Source organism: Phoenix dactylifera, unplaced genomic scaffold (genome assembly GCF_009389715.1).
Source record: "Phoenix dactylifera cultivar Barhee BC4 unplaced genomic scaffold, palm_55x_up_171113_PBpolish2nd_filt_p 000007F, whole genome shotgun sequence".
Taxonomy (NCBI): domain Eukaryota; kingdom Viridiplantae; phylum Streptophyta; class Magnoliopsida; order Arecales; family Arecaceae; genus Phoenix; species Phoenix dactylifera.
The window spans coordinates 642,498-665,356 of NW_024067666.1; the positions used below are offsets into that span (position 1 = coordinate 642,498).

A 22,859-nucleotide genomic window follows, 5' to 3' on the forward strand; every position below is an offset into this window, starting at 1 on the left:
TGTGTGTATGTACATTCATGCGTTTGTGCCTGTACGTGCACCCAACACACACGGGAGTTATAAACAAGATTTTTTTTAATACATAAGCAAGATTTTAAATAATGCATTATCCTAATATAATGGCCCCCATCAAAATTGTTATGGGCCATTATTGAGTTATAAGCAAGGTTTTAAATATTTTCCAGTAATTAGCGAACTAGTGAAGACCCATTAACAAGAATAAACCCCCTCTTATTTTCTACCCATATGATTTCTGTTCCTAATAATAACGAGGAGAACAAAGAAGATTCCGCTCTGACAAACTCTCTTCCCCTATTTCATCAACCAAACAAACCCTGCTGCCTGACAAGTCTATTTCTAGAGCAAATTCTATTCAATATAAAGATCTCTTTCTAAGGTAATATGGTAAAGAATTGCAGACCTATTTGAAGTTTTCATCAGAACAGAAAAAATATATGGACAACTTGTACCATTTAAAAAAAAGAGCAAAAGGCCGCTGTTAATTACTTCCACAAAACCGCTTGAGCTGATAACTCACTGTTAGTGAGAAGATTAAGAGGGCCAAAAAACCCCACCCAGCGAAGGGATAAAAACATGTACAGATGGTTATCAAGACAATGTATATACACTCCCACCCTCCAACTTCCTATTCCTCTATGCTCTGAATCTCACCCATCATTATTCGGTTACTAACCACGTTAAATCCTAAAAGTGATGAACTCAACTTCTTCCCTTTCTTCCCCTTTTTCTTCCCTCCTCCCCCTTTGGCTGCTCCTTCATTTCCAGCTTCTGTATCTGCATCAACGTCCCGGATGTCTGAACTGCCGAGTTTACCATGTCCCAGACTATCCCCACTAGTGTTGTGGGCTCTTCGAGCTTGGAAGGCCATTTCAAGAACATCTGATGATAAGAACTCTTTGTACTTCAGGAACTTATCAATGAACTCATGGTTGCGATCCAACGAACCAAGGTTCTCTCTCAGGAGCATTTCAGCCTCGGACATTGATTGTTTTATGCAAAATTCCAAAAAACTTGTATCTGAGACAATCAGAAGCAGCAAGCAATAAGTACTGGTGGTCATTAATTACTCGTAGATCAAATTGAAGGAAAGCAAAAATTTAAGGACTGCAGTGAGTTCAGCAATAGTACCATTTGTCCCGGTTAGCCTAACCCACTCACCCTCACACCAGCCTCTGAAGTCCATTGCCTCTGAAAAAAGGAAAAGAGAATTTTTAGGTAAACACAGGAACCTTCCAAGGAAGACAGTCCAAGCTCATGATAAGCTTCACCGGAATGCTTGCTTGCTGAATCCCTCCTCCCTTTTGCAAGTGATAGACCAGCAGCAGGCGACGATGAAAGGGAATATTCCACAGGTCTGCCACTTGATGCCTTCTGACGACTTGATGCTGCTCCAGGTGCTCCTTTCAAAGAGGTGCCTTTAACTCCCCGGCTGTTAGAATTAAGGGATGGGAAATGCGACCTGCTTACAAGAAATTAGATTATTGTTAACAGCAACAACGCAGACCTTGAAGTAAATGGGTTATACATGACACAATTTATCCCGTGTATTAAAACGATCGCATTGTATTGACACGATCTCCCACTGAATTATTAAATGATCAAAGTTTTGCTAGGAAAAAAGATAATGGACATGTTAACCTATCACTGTATGTGCTAGTAAGGTAAGTTTAAACCAAGGCTACAAATCACATTTGAGATCGAAGAGGGAATACGATATTGAATTAATTGGCAACTGAAAGTTCTTATTGCATGATATCAAAAATTAGGAGTAATTTAATTTCAATCAACGTGAAAATATGCAGGCAATAATCTTAATAGAGAAGAGAAAGGAGGAGGGAGGGGGGCAGGGGGGATATTAAAAAGGGAAGAGAGAACAGAATGGTGGAGGAAGAATGATGCAGGAAGATAAGCAAACAAGCATAGGTATGAGGTTCTCCATTTCACCATGGTATACAAGTACATTTCATGATGTGAAACAGTATCTAATATCATCCTCGCTTGAAAACCCCTCTTTCGAGAACTTGATAAATAAGGGCAAAAGAGACCATTTCAAATTTCAAAAAAATTGTCTCAGCTCTGACTCTTGAGAGAAGGAAAAGAATAATGAAGTTAGATGCCGGCCATGGACCAGTACACTGGAGCTAGGTATGTCCCGTTCTTGTGAACAGGGCCCAAACTGCCTTTTATCGCACCGAGCCTAGATGTACTGATTTCACAATGTTGGATACCCTTCTTTTTTTTCTTTCTTTCTTTCTTCCCTTTTTTTTGTGGTTCATTTGAACCAAGGCATACCAGCCTTGTACTGAGATATGTGCAGTACCAGCCAACAACAGGTACAAGTCCATACCTCAATTTTTTGGACCACTAGCAAGAACCAATCTTTTGTTCAAACAGACAAAGCAAAATCAACATATTTACAATATTTACAGGGTGCCAAAAGCTGAAGTATGCTGATCAGTTCATCATCATGCTATTTCAGAAAGAAAGTTTGTCTGCAAAAAAACTACGATGCAGGACTGTATATGGCCATTTTCATTAGGGCAACTGCACCAGCAGCAAAACTAACATATATCAGGTTGCATGGATGCCTCACTGAGGTGATAGATACAGATAGAATACAACATATAGTCTAGAGCCAAATATGAAAATGAATGAGAAGGATGCATGGAGCAAGACCAAGTACGAATACTTGAGCAGCAATAAGGGACTTTGTGGCATAAGAGGAAAAGGCTGAGCTGAGAAGGAAGTAGAGCCCCAATGTCAAACTAAGCATAGTCATCTCAACATTCATATATACCCTTATTTTACAACATCCACCTGAGCATAATCATCTCTATGTGTTCATGCTCATTTGCCCCCTCTATGCCCAACATTCAGGTTCATCAAAATTTGTCAAGTAGCTCTCATAGAAGATATTAATCATCTTATAGGTGGTCCAAGATAGAAGATATCCTCCTATATCTCTAAGCTGTTGGTATATTGAAACCATAATAAGCATGAGGGTGTCCAACCAAAGCACATAATTCAAGATGAAGACAGTGAGCGAGAAAATCATAGCATACTCCCAAGTGTTCAGAAAGATGCATGAAAGGTCACACGATAAACAAATTAACAACATGTGAAATGAACCGATTGTGCAAACACCACCACTTTTTCAAAGAAAAAAATGCTAAGAATGATGAGGTGAATATTTAATGAGACTATTTCAAGTAAACATGCTAATGATAAAAGGCAGAAAGCTGAGTGCCCATATTCAGAAGGATGAATAGTAAGCATTGTCAAACTCAAGAAAAAAAAAAGCATAGTGTGATGTAAATTTATTGCTAGCTCCTATATGCATAAATCACAAAGCATGGTTTTTCATGGTTCAACCTCAATCATAAACTATTCTGATGATATGGAGATAAAAAGATTATACAATCATATTAACGATTAAAGTCACCAATGTTTGATTTCCTCTATGCCAAGTATGATTCATTTAATCATTCAATGTTAATTTAGTAACATAATAGAACTTAATTTTTTAAAAAACCTTAGATCATAGAATTAGGATACTAACAAATTTCACCATGAAATAGGTTGCGGTTATGAATGTAAACGGAGAACAGCCAAAAAAAAATGTAAATGACTGCTCTCATAGGACAAACAGAAACTATGAGCCATCAAACAGAAATGTGAAACACTGCAGAAAGGATGTCAAATATCTAAGCTGGCATAAGATTTTAAAATGGTCAAAAATATAGTGCTATGGAAAACATCATGTTCTGATTAATGCGCAAAACAAATTAATGAACTTTTAAAGTAATGCTAAGCACATACTGCTTTGTTCCCTGTTTTGCTAGTTCAAGAGGACCCCAAAATAGATCATCTTCGGTTCCAGATTTTGATTGAGTGGAAACATGCGAAGTGGTTTGGGTGGGCGATGCAGCCTTGGAAGGAGACGATCCAGGAACTGGCCAAGATGATCCACTTCCACGACTACTGCGGTTTGATTGGACTTTTGCAGGAGTTGGTATTGGAGTTTGCTGCTGGACAGACACTGAAATATTTTGCTGTTCCCTCTGAATCTCTCTTAATGATGTGGCTTTCTGAGTTCTACCAGAATCTGTATGCCATGCTGGAGCAGGTGTGGAGTTTGCTTGATCCCCCTTCCAAAGAACATAATCTCCTAAAGATGGACCTGCAGGTGGAGTGGGTAATGTCTCTCTCTCTTGCTGTGCTTGTCGAGTACTTCTGCCCTTTTCGGAAGGAATCAAGGGACCAGAAAGATCGGCTGAACCAACTGGTGATGGGACCTTAATCCCAGCACCTTTGGCTTTGGACGCCTTTTTACGGCTTTTCTTAGTGTCCTTTGCCTCAACAAAATCATCATCATCAACAGCTGATGCGTCAAATTGGACACCCACTGGTGAAGGAGGCCAGGATGAACCTTTAATATTACTACCATGATCTTTATCTAGTTCATTTGAGTTGGCCAAAACTTCGTCAGCCAATAAATCATGCAACTGGCTCTTCCTGCTCTTGAAGTTCAATGTTCTTTCTGAGTTCCCCAAATCAAATGGACTGGTACCACCTGGAACAGTATCTTTACTGGATTTACGCTCCAAATTGGAAACAATTCCAGTCCAGGGGGTTTGTAATGGACTGCTTGCAGGGATGACCTTTGCAGCACTTTCAGAAGTCATTGTTTCTCTTTGTGCCCTTAGCTGTTCCTCCTGTTGAATTTCTAACAATGATTTGGCCTTGAGCCCTGAAGCAGGTTTCCAGGCCCGATGACTAGAAGTTGTCTGTGCATTGAATGTCAATGTTCCTTCTCCCTGTTCAGCTTCCACTGATTCATTGGCTAAAATATTTTTCGAAGATAAACGCTGAGATCTTTGAGAATCCAGAGGTTCATTGGGAGATACAGCAGAACTTTCTCTTCCTGTTCCCAATGAAGTCCCACAAAGAGATTCTTCTGCATCTGCTTGCCCCTTTGATTTAGTTCCACCAGCATTTGAACCTTCAGTTTCAGAATCTAGATTTGACCACTGGCGAGGAATTGTCTTCGATGATCCCTTCCCAACTTCTGAAGATGATTGTGCCTTTGAATTCTTTTGCTTTTTTGATTTTTTCTCTGAAGCTCTCTTTACCTCCTGTATTTCTACATTTTTTGCTTCTTTTGTTAATGGTGATTCAGTATGGCATTCAGGAACATTTTCTGAAGAAAGATTCATAACATTAACTTGATCAGAGATAGAGACCACAAAATCAGATGATTTTGGACCATTCTGTGAAGATTCAAGACTGCTCACTACTCCAGAACTAGCTGATATCATGACTTCAGTAGTTTGAGACACTGATAGTGGTTCATTTACTGTTCTATTTTCATCCAGGCTATGATCATTCTTCTGCAGAACAAAAGCCACTTTTTCACCCTTCTCTGTGGCCTCTGATAAAGGTAAACTATCTGCCATTACTGGTGTTGCTGCAGAATCAGAGCTAGGAATATTCTCATTCTCCCGTGAAAGAGAAGCATCCCATTCTTTTGAATTTACCGTATGGTCAAATATCTGATGAGGCAAGTGTAGAGGAGAAGGCCCAGAACTCACCAAGCAACTTGCATCCTGGGTACTTGGAAGATAGGATGGTTGTCCATCATGCAAATTATGGACCAGCATCTGCTTATTGCCATGAAGCACCTCAAGTGCTCTTAGATGCCCAAGATGATCAATAGGAGTATTGTTGCCTGGTGGAATAGCATCATGTGCTTGTCCATAAGAAACATCACAAAAATGTTGATGAGAATGATGCCCAGAAAGGACTTGGGAAAGCAGATGTTGCTGTTGCTGCAGCAATAGCTGCTGCTGCTGCTCTTGTTTCTGCTGCTGTTTGACCAGTAACAACTTATCCAGAAGAGCCAGTTGAGTGGGAACAGGGGCCTGAGGAGGCAACTGAAGTTGTGACAATCGATACTGTTGTTGCAGTAAATTTAGTAGCTGTGGATCTTGAGACAACTCAGAAGAAAGCACTTTATCAGGTGGAACCAAGCCAGAAGAATGATCACCAGGTTGGGTGCATAAATGAGACAAAGGTGGCTGATTTAGGGGTTGCAACATCTGCTGTTGAAGTCCAAACCCAATCCGGGAAGAAAGATGCTGATTCTGGTGCATGTCTGGCATATCTTGGGAGATCTCCATGCCTCCATGAATGGTATGACCCAGAGATCGTGCATCAGGAAAGTTCGACCACGAAGGTACTCCAGAATTAACAGCTGGCGATGGAGATTTATCTCCTGCAGCATGAAGGATAGACAACAAGTCCACATGCTGAGGAGATTGTAAAATTTGATGAGAATTGTCTCCCATTGGCGGCAGCAGTTTTGATGGTGGTTTAGAAGGATCTGAGATCCTATCCAACTTTGGCGCCATAGATGAGACATCGCTCCCAGACCAATACGGAAGAGTATTGGGTAATGACCTCTGCCTGTCCAATAAACTTCTCTGGGCCAAGAGGTAATTCACATCACTCCCAATTTCTCCTCCCGCTGAGGACAAATTCCCAGAAGTACTCCTTCCATAGTCATGCATACCTGCGTGGCATTAAAATAAAATGAGGATAAATTGATGTAAAATCTAGAATATGTGATAAGGGTCAAGAAAATAGTATAATGACCAACATGAAGCAAGAATCATTCTTTTAAGAATCACCAACCAACATATGTGATAAGGTTTGTTTATCTTCATATATCTTTTAAATGAATTTTGGTGACATAACGAACCTCCAGGGAAAGAAAAATTTTCCAATGGAGAACTGCTCATGCTACCAGACATGAGTGACTCTAAAAACTGACTCTGTGCTTCAGTTGCAGTATCATGCATGTTCCTTTGCCCATTCTTAAGAAACTCAAGCTCATCCAAACCTGCATGAATGTTACTAGGACTGACAAGTTTTTCCCTCAGAAAAGCCTCAGCTGCATGGCTCTGCTTGGCTACACCAAACCCAGGTGGAGGCCTCGCCTTTGCTCGTAGGTGTGGCATAGCATCTCCAAGTAATGAGAAAGGAGCATCAGGTGGAGCACTTGCAAGCCGAACCTGCAAGTCAATGCCAAAATATCCAGCCTCAAACCACCCAATCAGATCACTTCCAGAAAAAGGACCTTGAATTCGACCTTGCGGATCTTTGTAATAGAGCAATAGATCTTCTGGAGCAGTATGTGGCTGCAACTTTCTAGCAGTTAACATATCCCTAGAAACAAAAGGATCTTCCTGACCAAGCATAACATTGACTTTACTTTCTCGGTCCAAGACTTCATATGACTGCCTGCTAATCTTGGAGTCACTTTTCATTTCTGAATCAAAACCAAGTACCTCGATGTTTTCCAAGCAAGTTTCATCCCTGTAGAAAGATGGGGTAACAGATGTACTATGCTTATGCTCAGATCCCATATCTTTATGGTGATGGGAACTGCTCAAATCAGATGTTCTTGATCCAACTTCAGTAGAAAAATCCTTCCAATCATGACTTGATCTGTGAGTGTGGTCTCCAAATGATTGGGATCTGTGAGGGACAACATGATGTAATGAAGAGCTTTCCATCCTGGTCACTTCTCTATTGGTAGCCACCTCATCTGCCTTTGGAATATTAATTACCGAATCTGAAAAGTGAACAGCCATGAAAATTTGAAAAGAGTTTGTTGTGACATAAACCAACAAAGCATGAGATGTTGTGAAGTAATATATCGAAATTAAGGAGTGAAAAGACAGAACAAAAAAAAGATGCAAGAGGATATATGGAAGAATACTCTTAAAAAAGTTGACAGGATAGCCAAATAGAGAAAACACATCTTGCTGTGTCATAGAGTCATTTTCAAGTGAGATGAAAAGAATAATTTGCAAAGAACAGATGCCGAAGTGACGGATGTGGTACAAGTTATATAACCAATATTCTAATTATCCTTGCATAAACAAACTTTTGAACATTATTTGATGCTAAGGACACTTGATTTTCAAACTGAAGCACCATATGTAACTTAGATGTTGGACCCAAAGCATGACAGACTTCAAGATAATATGATAATTAGAATAAAAGCACAGAGTTATATCCAAATAATTAACATGTTAAAAGTTCATAAGGTAATTTGGGATTGCAAACCTTCAGTCTGCCATGTATTCTCTAGGTTGTCAAAATCGACACTCGGGCACCTAGGCAGGCCAGACCATGTTGGCAGTGGCAGCCTAGCATTAATTTATTGAAACATATACACATTCTATTTTTCTAGTTTACATTTTTTCACTCTTCAAATGAACTGGAATATAAAATAAGATAAAATAATTTATCATTTCCTCATGCGCATCCACCCCTTGCTTGACCCTACAGATGCCACCTTCTCCTAACACTAGGGCAAGAAACAGCTCTTCCCAGCCAACTGCCAGCAAGTCCACCTCCATGCCTCAAACAGGAGGCCCTCCAGCAGCTCTCCAGTAAACAACCAACAACCACTCCTCTCCAGTAATCTGTCAGCAACTGTCAAACTGCCCAAAGACCCCATAAAGGGTGTTTTCCTTTTTTTGGTTTTCGTCATACTTCCACTTCTTCCCTTTTGTTCTTTTTTTCTCTCTTTTCTTCTCCTCTTATTCATCTTTTTTGGCTCCTTTGAAATATCCTTCTTTTTCTTCTTCTATATCTCCCTTATCTTCTTGTTTGCAAAACCCTTTCTTTTTTCCTTCTCTTATTCCTCTTATTGTTCCCCTTTTCTTCAACTTTTCATCTTCTTTACCTTGTTTTTGTATCTTTTCTATGTTTTCTTCCTGCTTTTTTCTTTTTATTCTTTTTCCCTTTATCTATTTATCTGTTTTCCTCAGCTTGCAATCTTTGGTATAAGAATATGCAATTTAATCTTATGACTTGGGACCCTCACTTCTCTCCCCCCACTTTGCATGCTTGTCAAGTCTGCCTTTTGGGTTCCTTAACAATTTGCTTTTATTCTCACTTATTGCTCTTGTATTTGACTTGGCAGATTGATATGGAATGGAAACATGCATCGGTTTCAACTAGCATATGCTCCAATTAGGCTAATAATGGTTTATTTTCGGTTATTTATATTACGATTTGGGGAAAGATAAGGTCCATTGTGTTGTTTTTGACTTTTATGATTTTTTTCCTTTTAAAAATGTGTCGCCTAAGTCGCTAGGCAGTCCATGTAGGAGCTTAGGCAGTGCCTAGGCGGTTCAAGGTCCCCGCCAACTAGGATTGTCTCGCCACCTTGACAGTTTCCTCCTTTACTAATAGAGGTTCTTGCCTGAGGCCGCCTTTGGATCAGGTCCATGTTGATGGAACTGTTTTTCATACTATGGTCTCCCAAAATGTACACCTTTGCTATTATCAGAGTTCACTATTTTATAATCATCCCCAGCAGTTGGCAAATCTTCTCTACTCCCCGTAAACACTACCCCACACCCCACCCCACCCCACCCCCACCCCCACCCCCCACATAAAAAAAGAGAGAAAAAGAAAAGCGATAAGGTAAACAATGAAACCACCAAAATAAGAGCATAAATGAAAGCTAAATGGCACCTAATTTAGTTTGTTTAGAAGGGACAGCATCCGAAGAATTCCTTCCAACAGAGCCATCTTTAGAGACCTGGGGCAGTCCACTGCTTATAATATCCCCTTTATCGATTCCTTTCAAAATGACCTATACAAAAAGTTACAAAGTAAGATGATGCATGTGACACAGGAGATAGCTTAGTGAAAGAACAGTAAAATTTATTACTGATTCTTCAGGAGTAGGAGCAGAAAGTGCCAGAGGCTCCAATGGTTCTTCCTGTGTCAGAGACTGAACTTCAATAAATCCATCTAATGACATTTTAAAGTTTTTCGCATCAGTCATCCTGTATATGTCAAGCAGTTTCATTCTACTATATCTCAGAGTATAGGAATCTCCAGATGCACCATCAGACTTGTCAGAAACAGTAACTAAATGATATGGACGTGAAGCACCACTACTTAGAGTGCTCGTACTAGAGTTAAACCTCCCACGACCAGCAGGGGAGACTGGAATCCCATTTTCCACTCTCCCTCTACCATAACCAAAAATAGAGGATGGTTTGTTTGGTGTCGGAGATTGATGATGAGAAGGCTCTCCTCTTCCACGACTGATGGAATAGTTAGACCTCCACGAACGAGAATAATGTTCCTCTCTCTCTGTATCCTTTCCATGATTGTTTATATCCTTTCCATGACTAGCATGATGAGGCAATCCTTTGTCACGAGATCCCTCAACGTCTTTGCTAGAATCTGACCACTTTTCACGCCAACTTTCTGACTCCTTATCATCAGGTCCCCAGCGTGTGTTCCATTTGCTCTCACGACGTGGATCATAATTGCCTTCCCTATTGCCCAAATCATTCCACCGCTCAGATGGGGGACGGCGTGCTTCCACAGAATGCCTAGCTGAATTGTCTGACCAGCGTTCGATCCTGCGATTATCACCAAGTTCCTTATCTCCCTCCCTCCAACGATCGCGGCGAATAGCAGAGTTTGTTTCCCTTTCTTCATCACGCCAGCGATCACGACGTCCAGTTTCTGCATCATGCAAAGAAGGCCTGAAGACATCTCTTTTTTTTCCAGCATTATGGAGGTCTTCACCATTTCCTGGTGCCTTCACAGCATCTGGGTGATTACCTTGATGAGGGCTAAATTCCTGGAAGCATCAAAATTGTCATATTACAAATTATACTAGCATGAACAGGGAAACAACAGGCATGTTTGGTCTTGCTTAAAAAAGTGCTTTGGGACTCTTATAGCAAAAAAGATTTTTCTAAAAATAATAAGTGTCCGGTAACATTATATAAAAAGTGCTTCTACAAAAAGACAGAGCAAAAAGGTGCTCTTAGGAGAAGCTAGAAAACAAAGCTTCTGGCTTCCCCTTCTCTTTTTATAAAGCAAAGGCAACGCCAAACACCCTCAAAGCAGGCATTCTGATCTGAACTAAAGGCACTGAGGAGGAAAAAACACCAATCATGATGGAATGAGAATGTGACATATGCAAGATCTCTTGTTGAAGTCTCCTGCAAGACCAGACGAAGGAAAAAAAGGGATTCAGTGAGATATTTTACCCGAGACAATACTCCAAGCTTATTATCCCCAGGCTTTGGTAGAAGCCATTGCGGAGAAAGAGGTATAGGGTTGTCAGATCCTTGCATGTCTGCAAAAGACAAAGAAGATCATGATGGAAAGACAAACACTAATGAATTTTAAAAGACAAACAACATAACATAGATGGCAACATGAATTCATGATTATTAAAATGGTAAAAAGGCACAGAAATTCATGAGCCTGTTATGCACATTGGTACATGATGCATGTGATTCTGATTGTTAAAACTATCAATTTATATCATTTTCAGCATACTATATCTTACTAAATAGCATATTCACATGCTATGTGAGATGGCATAAACTCTTGTAAATCTACACAATAGAAAACTGCTCATAGTTGATTATTGCATCATTGAAACACATTCAGTATTGTCTCCTCCAACTATTAGTCTCACTATTCTAAGATCCCCTTTTTTTTAGATCAAAACTTATCGCCAACCAGACACCACCAAAATAGTATTGATTTCTCTAGCACAGGGATTTGCTGTGACTGTCTCTGATAGTTACCCAATGCTAATCCACCGGCAGCTATGGAAAAAACTGAGTTTCTGCAATCATTTTTAGGTTCTTACTTAGATTCTGAATTAGGTACTGATCTGATGTAAGTCACCTGATAGCCACCAAAGCTCCATAGTTTGACGCATTTTTCCTTCGCTAGTGCTCAACAACTAACTATACTATGTAGTTTCTCCCATCCTCCAGTGACCAATCAATATCAGTCTACTTCAATCCACATTTGTTTGATATTTGCAATTAAAATGCTACATATTAGGGCAATGGCTTACTCTAGTCGTATGTCAAATGCTTTATGGTTTGCTGAAGCTGGTGATAAGATCGCATCATTTATAGAATGTAAACATTTAAAGGTAAAGGATTAACAAAGTGTCAGCATCAGCAGTGTTTGTGCACATCAGCAACACCAAACAAATTTCTGCAAAAACATGAACTTTATAATCTGGCATTGATAATTAGTATATACTGAAGAACCAATAAAGATAAATAGATAAATAAAGTTCAATGAATAACCAACACAGCCTCAGGCCAAGAAAATTGACGGCAAGGCCTGCTATAGTGCTAGTAGTATGCATAACAATGCATATGCAAAGTACTGGGATTAAAACAGTTTGCAGCTGTGCATTACAAAAGACTCACTCTACAAATTTCTTTTCAACTCCTCTAAGAATCAAACATGATGGTAAAGTCCAACAAAGTTGATGCACCACCAAGATGTTCTCGCAAATCATGAATTTTATAATCAGGGATAGAGTAACAATTTTCATACCCAGTCCAAACTGACTTTACCACTCATTTTTCCTCCTCTCACATGGCTACCATCATTAAAACATCGGTCCATCTGTATATCTCTAACAAAACAATCGCACAACCGAGCTCTAAAAAAACAAGGGTCAAAGAATGACAAAATCTACATCCATGATGCTATGAATTTAAGCTATTTATTTATTGTAGCACAATTAATTTTCAACATAACAGACCATAAGCAATTGTATCAATACATTTTGAAGAAAATATTTATTCCTAAGTTAAAACCCCCTCTTCTCAATTTGTAGCTTGCATTTGTTCCACCTCATTCATTGACAGTCCTATTCACCCGCCCGCTCCCTCGTCCCAACAACGCCCATGTGCATGCACCCACATACCCAGACAAACATACAACCATTGAAAGTTCTAGGCTTTGCTATAATCTTTATGATTTGTGCTTGAATTAGCATATGGCAATTTGGCATGTTGGCAAGGAACCACTGCCAAGTTGTAGAGAAGGCATCCATATATATAGATCCACTTAGAATGCTGATGTAACAAAAGCATTTCACATAAATGACCCTCGGAAGTTCTTATGAATGGAACAACAAACTCCTGCAAGGAAAATCGTCCTAATTCTATTGTCACCCTTTATCCACCCAAAAGAAGAGACAACAGAAAAGAACTTATAAAATCAGGGTAAACCATACTCCTATATTTAAAGCTACAAATTTCCACCTTTCAGCTCATTTCTCATTACATCTAAGTCTACCAATCATTTCCACACTCTTACAAATATTTGAATTTTTATTTAATTTCCATCAATCGTCCATTAATAGGTAAGAGAATGATGAAAGGAAATACATGACCTCTAGGCACCATTTCTTAACATTCAAGCAGACTTCAAACAGTCCGGTGGTTCTTAATGATGCATTTGGAGATTCACAGATCAGGAAACCTAAATGCTAGGATTCATGGAGAGATAGGTTACCCAAAAAAAAATGACACCAATCTCCTAATCCACAAGATGTTTCCAGGTAAAAATTATACAGCATAAGAAGCCATTTGAAACTTGGTTGCCAGAATTGGGAGCGGGTGCGGAAGTGAGAGTGCATGTGGGAAGTGGATACTTCAGAAAGACTTTTAATAAGAAAGCTTAAAATGTTGGTATGAGTTCAAGATTCTGGAAATATTCCGGCATATTATCATAGAAAGAAGATTCTGGCCACTAAGATTTGAGAATATTGAAGTTCTCGACTATGTAAGTGGGATAAAACATTCATAAAAAATTTGAGAACTTTTGTAAAAGCAATAAGCCTCAAGATATTCATGTAGTAAGACAGCAGCACCCTTCAAGATAAAAAAGACACATCAGCATTACAAAGCTACCAGCACTGGATAAACATTCTTGTTTCTGCAAGACGATGGATTCCTATATGTTTCAAGTAGTGAACTTGCAGCTAAGAAAAATCCACTAGATTGTTAATGATCATCAAAGAGAGTAACAACAAATCTAGGAACTTATCTTTGTATTCGTATCTTTTAAGACAACAACCAGGATTTAGCCCCACAGTTTAATACCCTCCTCATGGAGGTGATCTAAGTCTCACGATGTGCCTCTAATATTTCAAATTATGTGGGTGTAAATAATATGTGAGAAAAATACACAACGAGACAATGGTGCTCAAGATGGAATTCTCCCTGCAAAATCAGGAAGGCTATGGATTATGGGAAAATTACAAGGATGAAAATGGTTATCAAGACTAAGCAGGATGGTTATGGGATGGCCAGAATACCTGTTGGACCTACTCTCAACTGTTTGGCCTATATGCCAAGGCAAGTGCTAAGCAGGGCCTTGGCACATCTATCCTGATATAGCTCAGCCTGACTGTGGACATCACATCACCACACATACACACACCACACAAAAATTTATAAAAAGAAAAAATGATAACTGAAAACTGAAACTCTTGCATGATTTAGCATTCTAAACTTAAGACTATTTGATGCAAATCATAGACAGGCAGAAATTTTGAAGTAATTTATCTCCGACAATAGGTGTTGAGATAATGTGGTAGTAAAATATAAAAGTAGATGAAAGTATCAAGAACCGACAACTTGAGCAAGTACAGTTGCCAATATTATTATCCAGGATACGATGCATTTTGGCTAAAGTATTACTAGCCCAAGAAATTCTATGACATCTAGCTTAAACAAAGTCTCATCAATAATAATCCCAAAAAACGTGTCAGCATCCTTTTGAAGTCATGGGACATTGAAAAAGCCATTTTACAGATTTCCAAGACATCTAAGTCATCCAAGATAGTCAGTCGCTGGGTTGATCAGAAAACACTCAGGCACGTAGCGTTATATATTAACTGATTGCGTGATCCTCCATTACCAAGACTCGTCAAAACATTTTCAACCAGAAAGACCTTATAAAACTTGGCAATTTGTTGAAGCACAGGGAAACAGCTTCCAACTGCATCTTTTTTTCCCCCAAATCACTAACATCACTAGTATGTGTCAAAACCCTAAACAAGACCGATTTCATTCAATAAGTAACCTTATTACAAAATCCAATAAAGTACAGTGCGGTTCACTAAGCGGTGCAAAAAAAAAATACAGCTCAAATGCTAAAAGGAACGGCATCAGGAAATTTTGCATGTAAATGGAAACACGTGAACTGATTACCAGTGTTCAGATCAGTAAAGCTAACAAAATTCCATGCTTTCTTCTTCGAGAGGAACACAGATTATGTAAAGATTTCCAACATAGACGTTTTAAAAAGAAAAATTTAAGATAAAATACGTCAAAAGCAGGTAGATTTTTTCCCCACGGTGGCAACAACAAAAATAACTCCATTGAAATATAAAACGAAAAAACCAATACAAAACAGCCAAAAAGTAGCAAAAAAAAAAAAACTACAACTAAAACGAAAAGGCTCATCGCAGGGCAAGAAGTACAAGATGGCGTCCGAACCCCAATCAACCAAAGGGGGAAAAGAGCACTCGAATCGACATCGAAAAACCTCGAGATACGAGCTAGGGTTTTATGTCCAAAGGGAGAGATCAAAAAACCAAAGGAGGCGGCGGATAGGGGGGTGAGGCGGAGAAGGGGGAAAAAAACCTTTAGGGCTTTGATGCGGCGGAAGCTCCACGGCGAGTCCGTGGCGGGAGTCGGCATTGTTCCGGTCGGCCATCGGCGGCAGCAAGGCGGCAGGGCTCGGAGGCGGAAGGAAACCCTTGACAACTCGCTCTCTCCCTCTTCTCGGTGACTGATTACTCGGAGTCGGGGGGCCGGTGCGGGGGAAAGAGAGCGGTGGAAATATGGGCGGATTAAAAACCGGATGAGCATCATGAGATTAGGGAAACCCCTGCTTCGCCCCGCGGCTTGCGTTAGCCCATCCGGTCGGAATCTTCACCGCTGAAACTGTCCCTACGGCTCTCATTCGTGTCCCACGGTATTGGTCAACCCATCCTATCCGTCCATCTCCACATGGGCGCGCTCAACGGACGGCGAATATCAACCAATATGACGACGTTCTAAGCCGTAAACGTGCGCCGGTCGAGCTTTTCTAACTCCAACCGGTCTCCTATCGGAATAAGTGCATATATAAACCCACCAAACAATAGCCCCGGAAAAGAACTCATGCACATTATTTCGGTGTTCTATATGTAGGGCCCATAATGGGGTTCTCATGCGGTTTTCTTACGGCTTAAAAAAACTAATCAACCATACCGAGAGAACGGGCTGTGAGCAGGCGTTCTAAGTGTAGGCTCACCTCCAAGTCTTGCGAAAGACCACAAAACTCTGTTGAAATATCTCTCGGGGATAGAATTATCGAGCTTTTGATGCAGGCGAGACGAGATTGGACCGTTTGGTGGCATTTGGTGACCCAAATTACGTCACCCGAGAATTTTAAATTACTTATAATTTTTATTTTAAGATAATTTAATTTTTAATTATTTAAAATAATGATGTTTTTTTTTTTTTTTTTTTTGCTAATACGGGTGGGTCATACCTGGCGGGTACGAATACACCCAATAAAGTCAAAAAATAGGATACCTCGGAGTGCCAGAGGCAACTCCCCATCTCCAGTCCACAAAGTGTCTCCGGAATGGCGAGCTACAAATGCAGCCACCCAATCCGCAGCCCCATTGGCTTCACGGTAAATATGCTTGGCCTGAAAGGCCCCTCCATCCCTCGCCATAGTCCATATATCGCGAAGCAAAGGGTGGTCACAACCGTCACCCCTAGGACCCTCTCGGATCCAACTGATAACGGTGGCTGAATCGCCCTCTAGGGTGATAGACCTAGCCTGTAACACGCACCGGGCATGTCGAAGGCCTGCCCAGGCAGCACTCAGCTCCGCACTCGGAACCGAGGTGTCAAATAAGTGACTGCCACCAGCGGCTACAACCCTAGCGAAAGGGTCCCGAATGACGAAACCCGCACCTCCCCTCGTACCACCATCCAGGACTGACCCGTCAAAGTTGACCTTGAGGAAACTCGGGGGTGGGGGCTCCCAGGTGAAAAACACCGTGTGGGATGCTGCCGAAGTAGGGTGGGGGCCCCAGATGTCCCGAGCTGTCAAGGTCCCTCCGGTGGTGGAGGCATGACACATCTCTGCCGCCTGACTACGGGCACTCTCGACCACAAATCTCGGCGACATACATCGTTCACCGAATATACGAGCGTTCCTGGCCAACCAGATCTGGTAGGCAGTACAGCTCACTCGAGTCACCTCCTGACGCAGCGCCGGGGACTCCGAGCCTTGGCGCATGGCCTGTAAGAACTGGTCCCTACAGAGCCATACCGACTGCGGGACCCCTGCCAGACGCCAAGTGTCCCTCGCCCTAGAGCACCGAAACAAGGCATGGTCGACCGTCTCGGCCACACCGCAGATCCCACACTCCAGGGGGATCCTCAATCCTCGTCCACCAAGTACTGCTCTCGTTGGAAGACGGTCCCAAACCACCTTCCAGAGGAATAGCGCAACCCTCGGGAGGAGGCCCAATCGCCAGATCCAGGCACAATCAGGACCAGGGTCGTACTCCCGCCTAAACATGCGAGAAAGGACACTCATCCTGACTCTGGGACTGGTCGAGGAACCCCACACTCGTACATCTGGTCCACCGCTCTGTGGCAGAGGGAGGGAGCGAACCCGCTCCACCAGATGCTCCCCGAAGAGGTGGGCTAATCGAATCTCGTCCCATCCAGCCTCCCCGGGAGTCATAAGATCACAGACATGTAAACCCTCCCCAACCTCGATACTAACAGTAGTCGGCCAGCGGCACAGGGGGAGGCCATCAACCCATGAGTCCCTGGTCACATCGATGCTGCGGCCATCGCCTATCAGCCATCGAGTGTGATCCGACACCATGGACACATATCTCGCAATCTCACGCCATAAAAAGGAACATCCCCGCCCTCCTCGAACCCCGCCCTCCTGACCTACCCCCCCATAGCGGGCGGTCATGATCCGGCTCCAGAAGCCCTGCGGCTCCAGGATGAAGCGGGAAGCATGCCGGGCGAGGAGCAGCTCTCGTCTCTCCCGGAGAGACAACACCCCAAGGCCACCCTCCCTGAGGGGGAGGCAAATACTCTCCCATGCCACCAGGTGCACCCCACGGCTCCCACCTAGCGAGCCCCATAAGAAGCCCCGAATCAGTCGCTCAATCTTTAGTAGGACCGATCTCGGAACCACCGTGCTAGTCATGAGGTAGATAGGCATAGAGCCCAAAACAGATCTAATCAGCAAAACTCTACCCATCATCGATAGAGACACTGCTCGCCAGCCCTCTAGCCTACTCTGGACCCGTTGCACCATCCCGGAGCACTCAGATACACGCAGTCTCCTACCTGTGATCGGAACACCCAGGTATGTCCAGGTCCCGTCCTGCTCAGGCATCTCCAGAATCCTCCGAATCTCACGTCGGACCCCGGGAGGTGAACTCGGGCTGAAGGAGATAGAGGATTTCTGGGCATTCACTCTCTGACCAGATGCATGGCAATAGGCGGCCAAAGCCCGCCTGATAGCCAGGGCATCTGCTACGCGGGCACGCGACAAGAGTAGGCAGTCATCGGCAAAAAGTAAATGGGATATCGGCTGGGCCCCTAGAGCTGGGACGTAAGCCTCCAACTCTCCGGCGGCACATGCAGCCCGCAACGATCGAGACAAAACATCAGAACAAATGATAAACAGGTACGGGGATAGCGGGCATCCCTGCCGAAGCCCCATAGTAGAGCTAAAGAATGGGGACGGAGAGCCGTTGATCAAGATGGAAAATCGCGGACTCCGGACACACCCCATGACCCAACCAATCCAGGTCTCATGGAAACCCAGAGACTCCAAAGCTCGCCTAAGAAAACTCCACCTGATTCTATCGTAAGCTCGTTCCATATCCAGCTTGATAGCCATCAGGCTTCGACGCTTCGGGGCCCGTCGAAGATCCCACATCATCTCTTGGGCCACCATAACGTTATCGAAGATGCTCCTACCTCCAACAAAAGCACCCTGCTCTTGACAAATAATGCCGGAGAGAAAGGGCTTCATACGATCCATCAGTATTCTTGCCACCACTTTGTATAAAGTAGTGCACAGACTGATCGGTCTAAAATGGCTCGGCTCGGACGCATCCGTTCGCTTAGGAATAAGCGTGACAAAAGTGGCCTTCCAGTCGTCCGGCATACCTGACCGACTGAAGAAACACAAGACCGCTTCTACCACTGCGAACCGGACGATACTCCAGTATCTCCGGAAAAAGAAAGGAGGGAAGCCATCTGGGCCCGGAGCCCTGTCCTCGCCCAATGCCCAAACAGCCTCTCGCACCTCCCCCTCCGTCACTGGTCGAACCAATAGAGCATTCGCAGCCACCCCAATTTGGGATTCAGCTCTCGGGAGCAGGCCGACGACATCCGACCCACTATCCTCCGTCCAACGGGAGCGAAAGAACTCGAGTAGGATGTAGCTGATCGCCGAATCATCGTCCACCCAATGGCCCCGCTCATCCCGCAAGGAACGAATAGTGTTCCTCTGCCTCCTAATAATCGTCGATCGGTGAAAGAAACTAGTGTTCCGGTCACCCTCTCTGACCCACTGAATTCTGGATTTTTGTCTCCAGAAGATCTCATGTTGGCGTAGGATCGAGTGATGGGTGGCGAGTAGTCCCCGGAGGCTCACCATATCAGCCTCGGGGAGCACGCCCACCTGATCCTCCCTACGTTGGAGGTCAGTAATCGCAGCCTCCACATCTTCCAGCTTCCTAAAAATATCACCTACGACCTCCCGATTCCAGCGACGTAGCCGTCGCTTGGTCAATTCCAGTTTTCGTGAAACCCTCTGCATGGCGTCGCCGTGGACCGGCAGACCCCAAGCTCCCCGGACAATGTCCCAGGATTGAGGGAAGGATAGCCAGACCTTCTCGAAACGGAATGGGCTCTAGTGACTCGAGCCTGATACCGTCGAGAACAGCAAAGGACAATGATCCGATGCAATCCGAGAGAGATGGCCAACCCTATAGGACGGGAATCTAATGAGCCAGTCTGTGGAAGCAACAACCCTATCCAGTCGCTCCCACACCCTAGCTCGTCCGGATTGGTTATTACACCAAGTGAAGCGCGGACCGGAGAAACCCAGATCTACTAGGCCGTTCCGCGAGAGAAAATCGCGGAACTCCCTCCTGTCCACAGAGTCAGTGAAGGCCCTGCCTCCACGTTTCTCACTTTCCTCCAAGATGCAATTGAAATCACCCACCATCGCAGACGGAAGTCCCTGAGCAATTAGGTGGGTGAGCTCGTCCCACAGAACCCTCCTGGTTCGATGGTTTGTACTGGCATACACTCCGCACAAGACCCACGGTGCAGCATTGGGTTCCGAGATGATCATGATGACCTGTTGGGAGCAGTAGTGGAATACGTCAATCGTAGCCACACCCCGCTTCCACAGAGCCACAATGCCCCCCGACAACCCCTGAAAATAATGATGTTTGTTATGCTATATTTTAATGATTAAGAATTTTCAAATATCCACATGTAGCATATTTTGTATTCTATAGAAATCCATGATCACTCAACATATAATTCCAAAATTATCTCTAATATATTTTATAAAAATATATTTATTAGTCCTATACATTATTAATCCTATAAAGATATATTAATTACTATTATAGAATTAATATTTTTATTTGTACTTGTAATAAATTGTTTTTTAATCCTAATAATTAATTTGATTAGAAAATAAGGTAAATAGAAGTAATATATTAAATACTTTTATTATATAAATAAAATTATAATAATAAGATTAATAATATATTATAATATAATATATTATAAAATATAATATACATAATAATAATATAATATGATATAATATTGATATAGTATATTAATGGTATATTGATATATCTATTTTTTTTGCTGAACTAGAAGGCATTTTTGTCCTCTATTTTCAGCCCAAGATCGCTGCTCTAGGATGATCTAGAATTTTCGATCTCAAGAATGGACATTCTATGGCTAAGTTGGATGGTGATTTAAGTGGTAAGAGTGATTTGGGATCACTGCCACGTAGGAGCATAATACTACCAAATATGGTAGTTTCATCATCTCTATTTTAAGTACTTTTATCTTAGGATGATCGCTCCATGGTCAATGCCCTTTTAACAGTAGTAAATTAAATCGAATGGTGAGACGGTCAGAGAGAAGAGGGGGAATCCTGGTTTGATTACTGGATATTTTGGAACCGGAGCGGGACACTGGACTTGGGTGGTGGCTTGGGGACCTAAAAATGTCCTTGAATGCTTCGATTCCAAGCAAATGTGTCTTGCGGCGACGAGACCCGGCATGGGAGACATGGAGCCAAAATGATTTGAATGTAGCTAAGAAAAGCAAAAGGGAAAGGGAGCAGAAACAGAGGGCATGCAAACCTTTATGGATGCCTCAAGGGGAGTGTTTGTGGTCAGAGCTGCTCTTCCATGACAATTTGTCAAGCATTGTAGGTTAATCTAAGTGTTATTGGATTTGATCAAGATGAACCAGGCTTAATCTATCGTAATCATAGCATCCAGTTAGGTTCTTTTTGTTCTCAAAGACGGGCGCTTAGGGTACAGCTGCGTGAAAACTTCTAATCTTCTAATCCACTGACCTATCGGAAAGGATGATCGGGCAGATCAATTAGTGCAACTTTATCTTTCTTAGTTTGAGAGCTACGTCTGCTTGCTTGCCCTTCTATTAATCTAATTATACTAATAGTCTGAAAAAGTTTAGATTCTCTCCAGTTTGGCGCTTGAAGCTGGAGAACCGATCTTATTCTTGTATCATTATTGCTATGCAATAGCCCATCATTCGGCAGGGTCCACACGGCATATGGGACAATGTGTTGTGCAAAACATCCCAGATATGGACAAGTATGATGGTAGTTGGCTGTAGGCCTAGACTGCGCCGGTTCAGATTTTTCAGAGAGGATTTGAGAATTAGAAATTTTTAATTGATTGCAACATGTCTTCCAAAGACACAATGAATTATCCTCGTCAAATTATTATGGTTGTAGATGAAGCACCATCCAAAGGAATAGGAGCTTGATAATATAGTCAAATACAATTTTTAATTGATTGCATCGTGTCTTCTAAAAACATTACACATCGGTTATTCGCTGAATAGATCTTGGGTACTTATACAGAATTAAAAAACCTAAATACCTTACGGCTAGTCATTTTGGGTGAGATTCTGGATTGTTATAATGAGTATCAAAACGGATCTGACCCATAACTTATGCGGACTAAGGAACACTGCAGCACGAATTTATTGGGGTTAACCACGAGCCGATCGTACTACTTGTAATTAGATATGAACCTTTAGCTTGACGAGGAGATCAAGGCTTAAACAGAGAAAGTGTGGATCTTGGATACTTATGCAGGATCAAGAAACTAAATAATACCTTTTGGCTAGTTTTTTTGGGTGAGATCTTGGCATGTTAGCATATACTTAAATCAATATATATCAAAGACTAATCAAAGAACAAAAGGGTTTGACATTGGGTTCGAGTGTAAGTTATTTTAGAAGGTTGCTATAGATTAGGAAGTAATCCTAAAGGTTTTATCTAATCAATGTCAAAATGAGTTGGAGATCTTATCTAATCAACTGACATCAAGGCAGGTCTTAAATCTTATCAAAAAGTATATCATACGGAATGTTCTTACTTTTTTATTTACAAAAACAATGAATATAGCCATATTTGTAGGAAGGCTCGAGGGATTCAACAACTATAAATAAAGAAGTCTAGCTATTGTAAAGAGTATTTTGAATTAATTAAGCTATACCATTAATTGGAAAGATATATGTAGTTTCTATCAATAATCACAAGAACAAATTAGCAAGGGGAAAAAATTAAATTTTGGAAGAAAAAGCTTTAAATTTCTATCAGAAGTTTGAAAG

The 22,859-nt window shown here is 42.0% G+C and overlaps 1 protein-coding gene across 2 annotated transcripts; it reads right to left on the reverse strand.

The window, feature by feature from the left end:
- Window positions 1–440: 440 nt before the first annotated feature.
- On the reverse strand, window positions 441–15,832 carry LOC103705393 (protein ESSENTIAL FOR POTEXVIRUS ACCUMULATION 1-like). Of its 2 annotated transcripts, none has more exons than XM_026803989.2 (9): window positions 15,552–15,832; window positions 11,121–11,209; window positions 9,776–10,705; window positions 9,577–9,697; window positions 6,923–7,657; window positions 3,841–6,592; window positions 1,290–1,480; window positions 1,150–1,209; window positions 441–1,038 (listed from the first exon to the last, which is right to left on the reverse strand). In XM_026803989.2, exons 1-9 carry the CDS (start codon window positions 15,622–15,624, stop codon window positions 647–649), a joined length of 5,343 nt encoding a protein of 1,780 aa, XP_026659790.2. In that variant the 5' UTR covers window positions 15,625–15,832; the 3' UTR covers window positions 441–646. The 2 variants fall into 2 exon arrangements, with proteins under 2 accessions (XP_026659790.2, XP_026659789.2); XM_026803988.2 differs by having other exon boundaries at window positions 6,782–7,657; window positions 15,552–15,830.
- Between the last annotated feature and the right edge of the window lie 7,027 nt (window positions 15,833–22,859).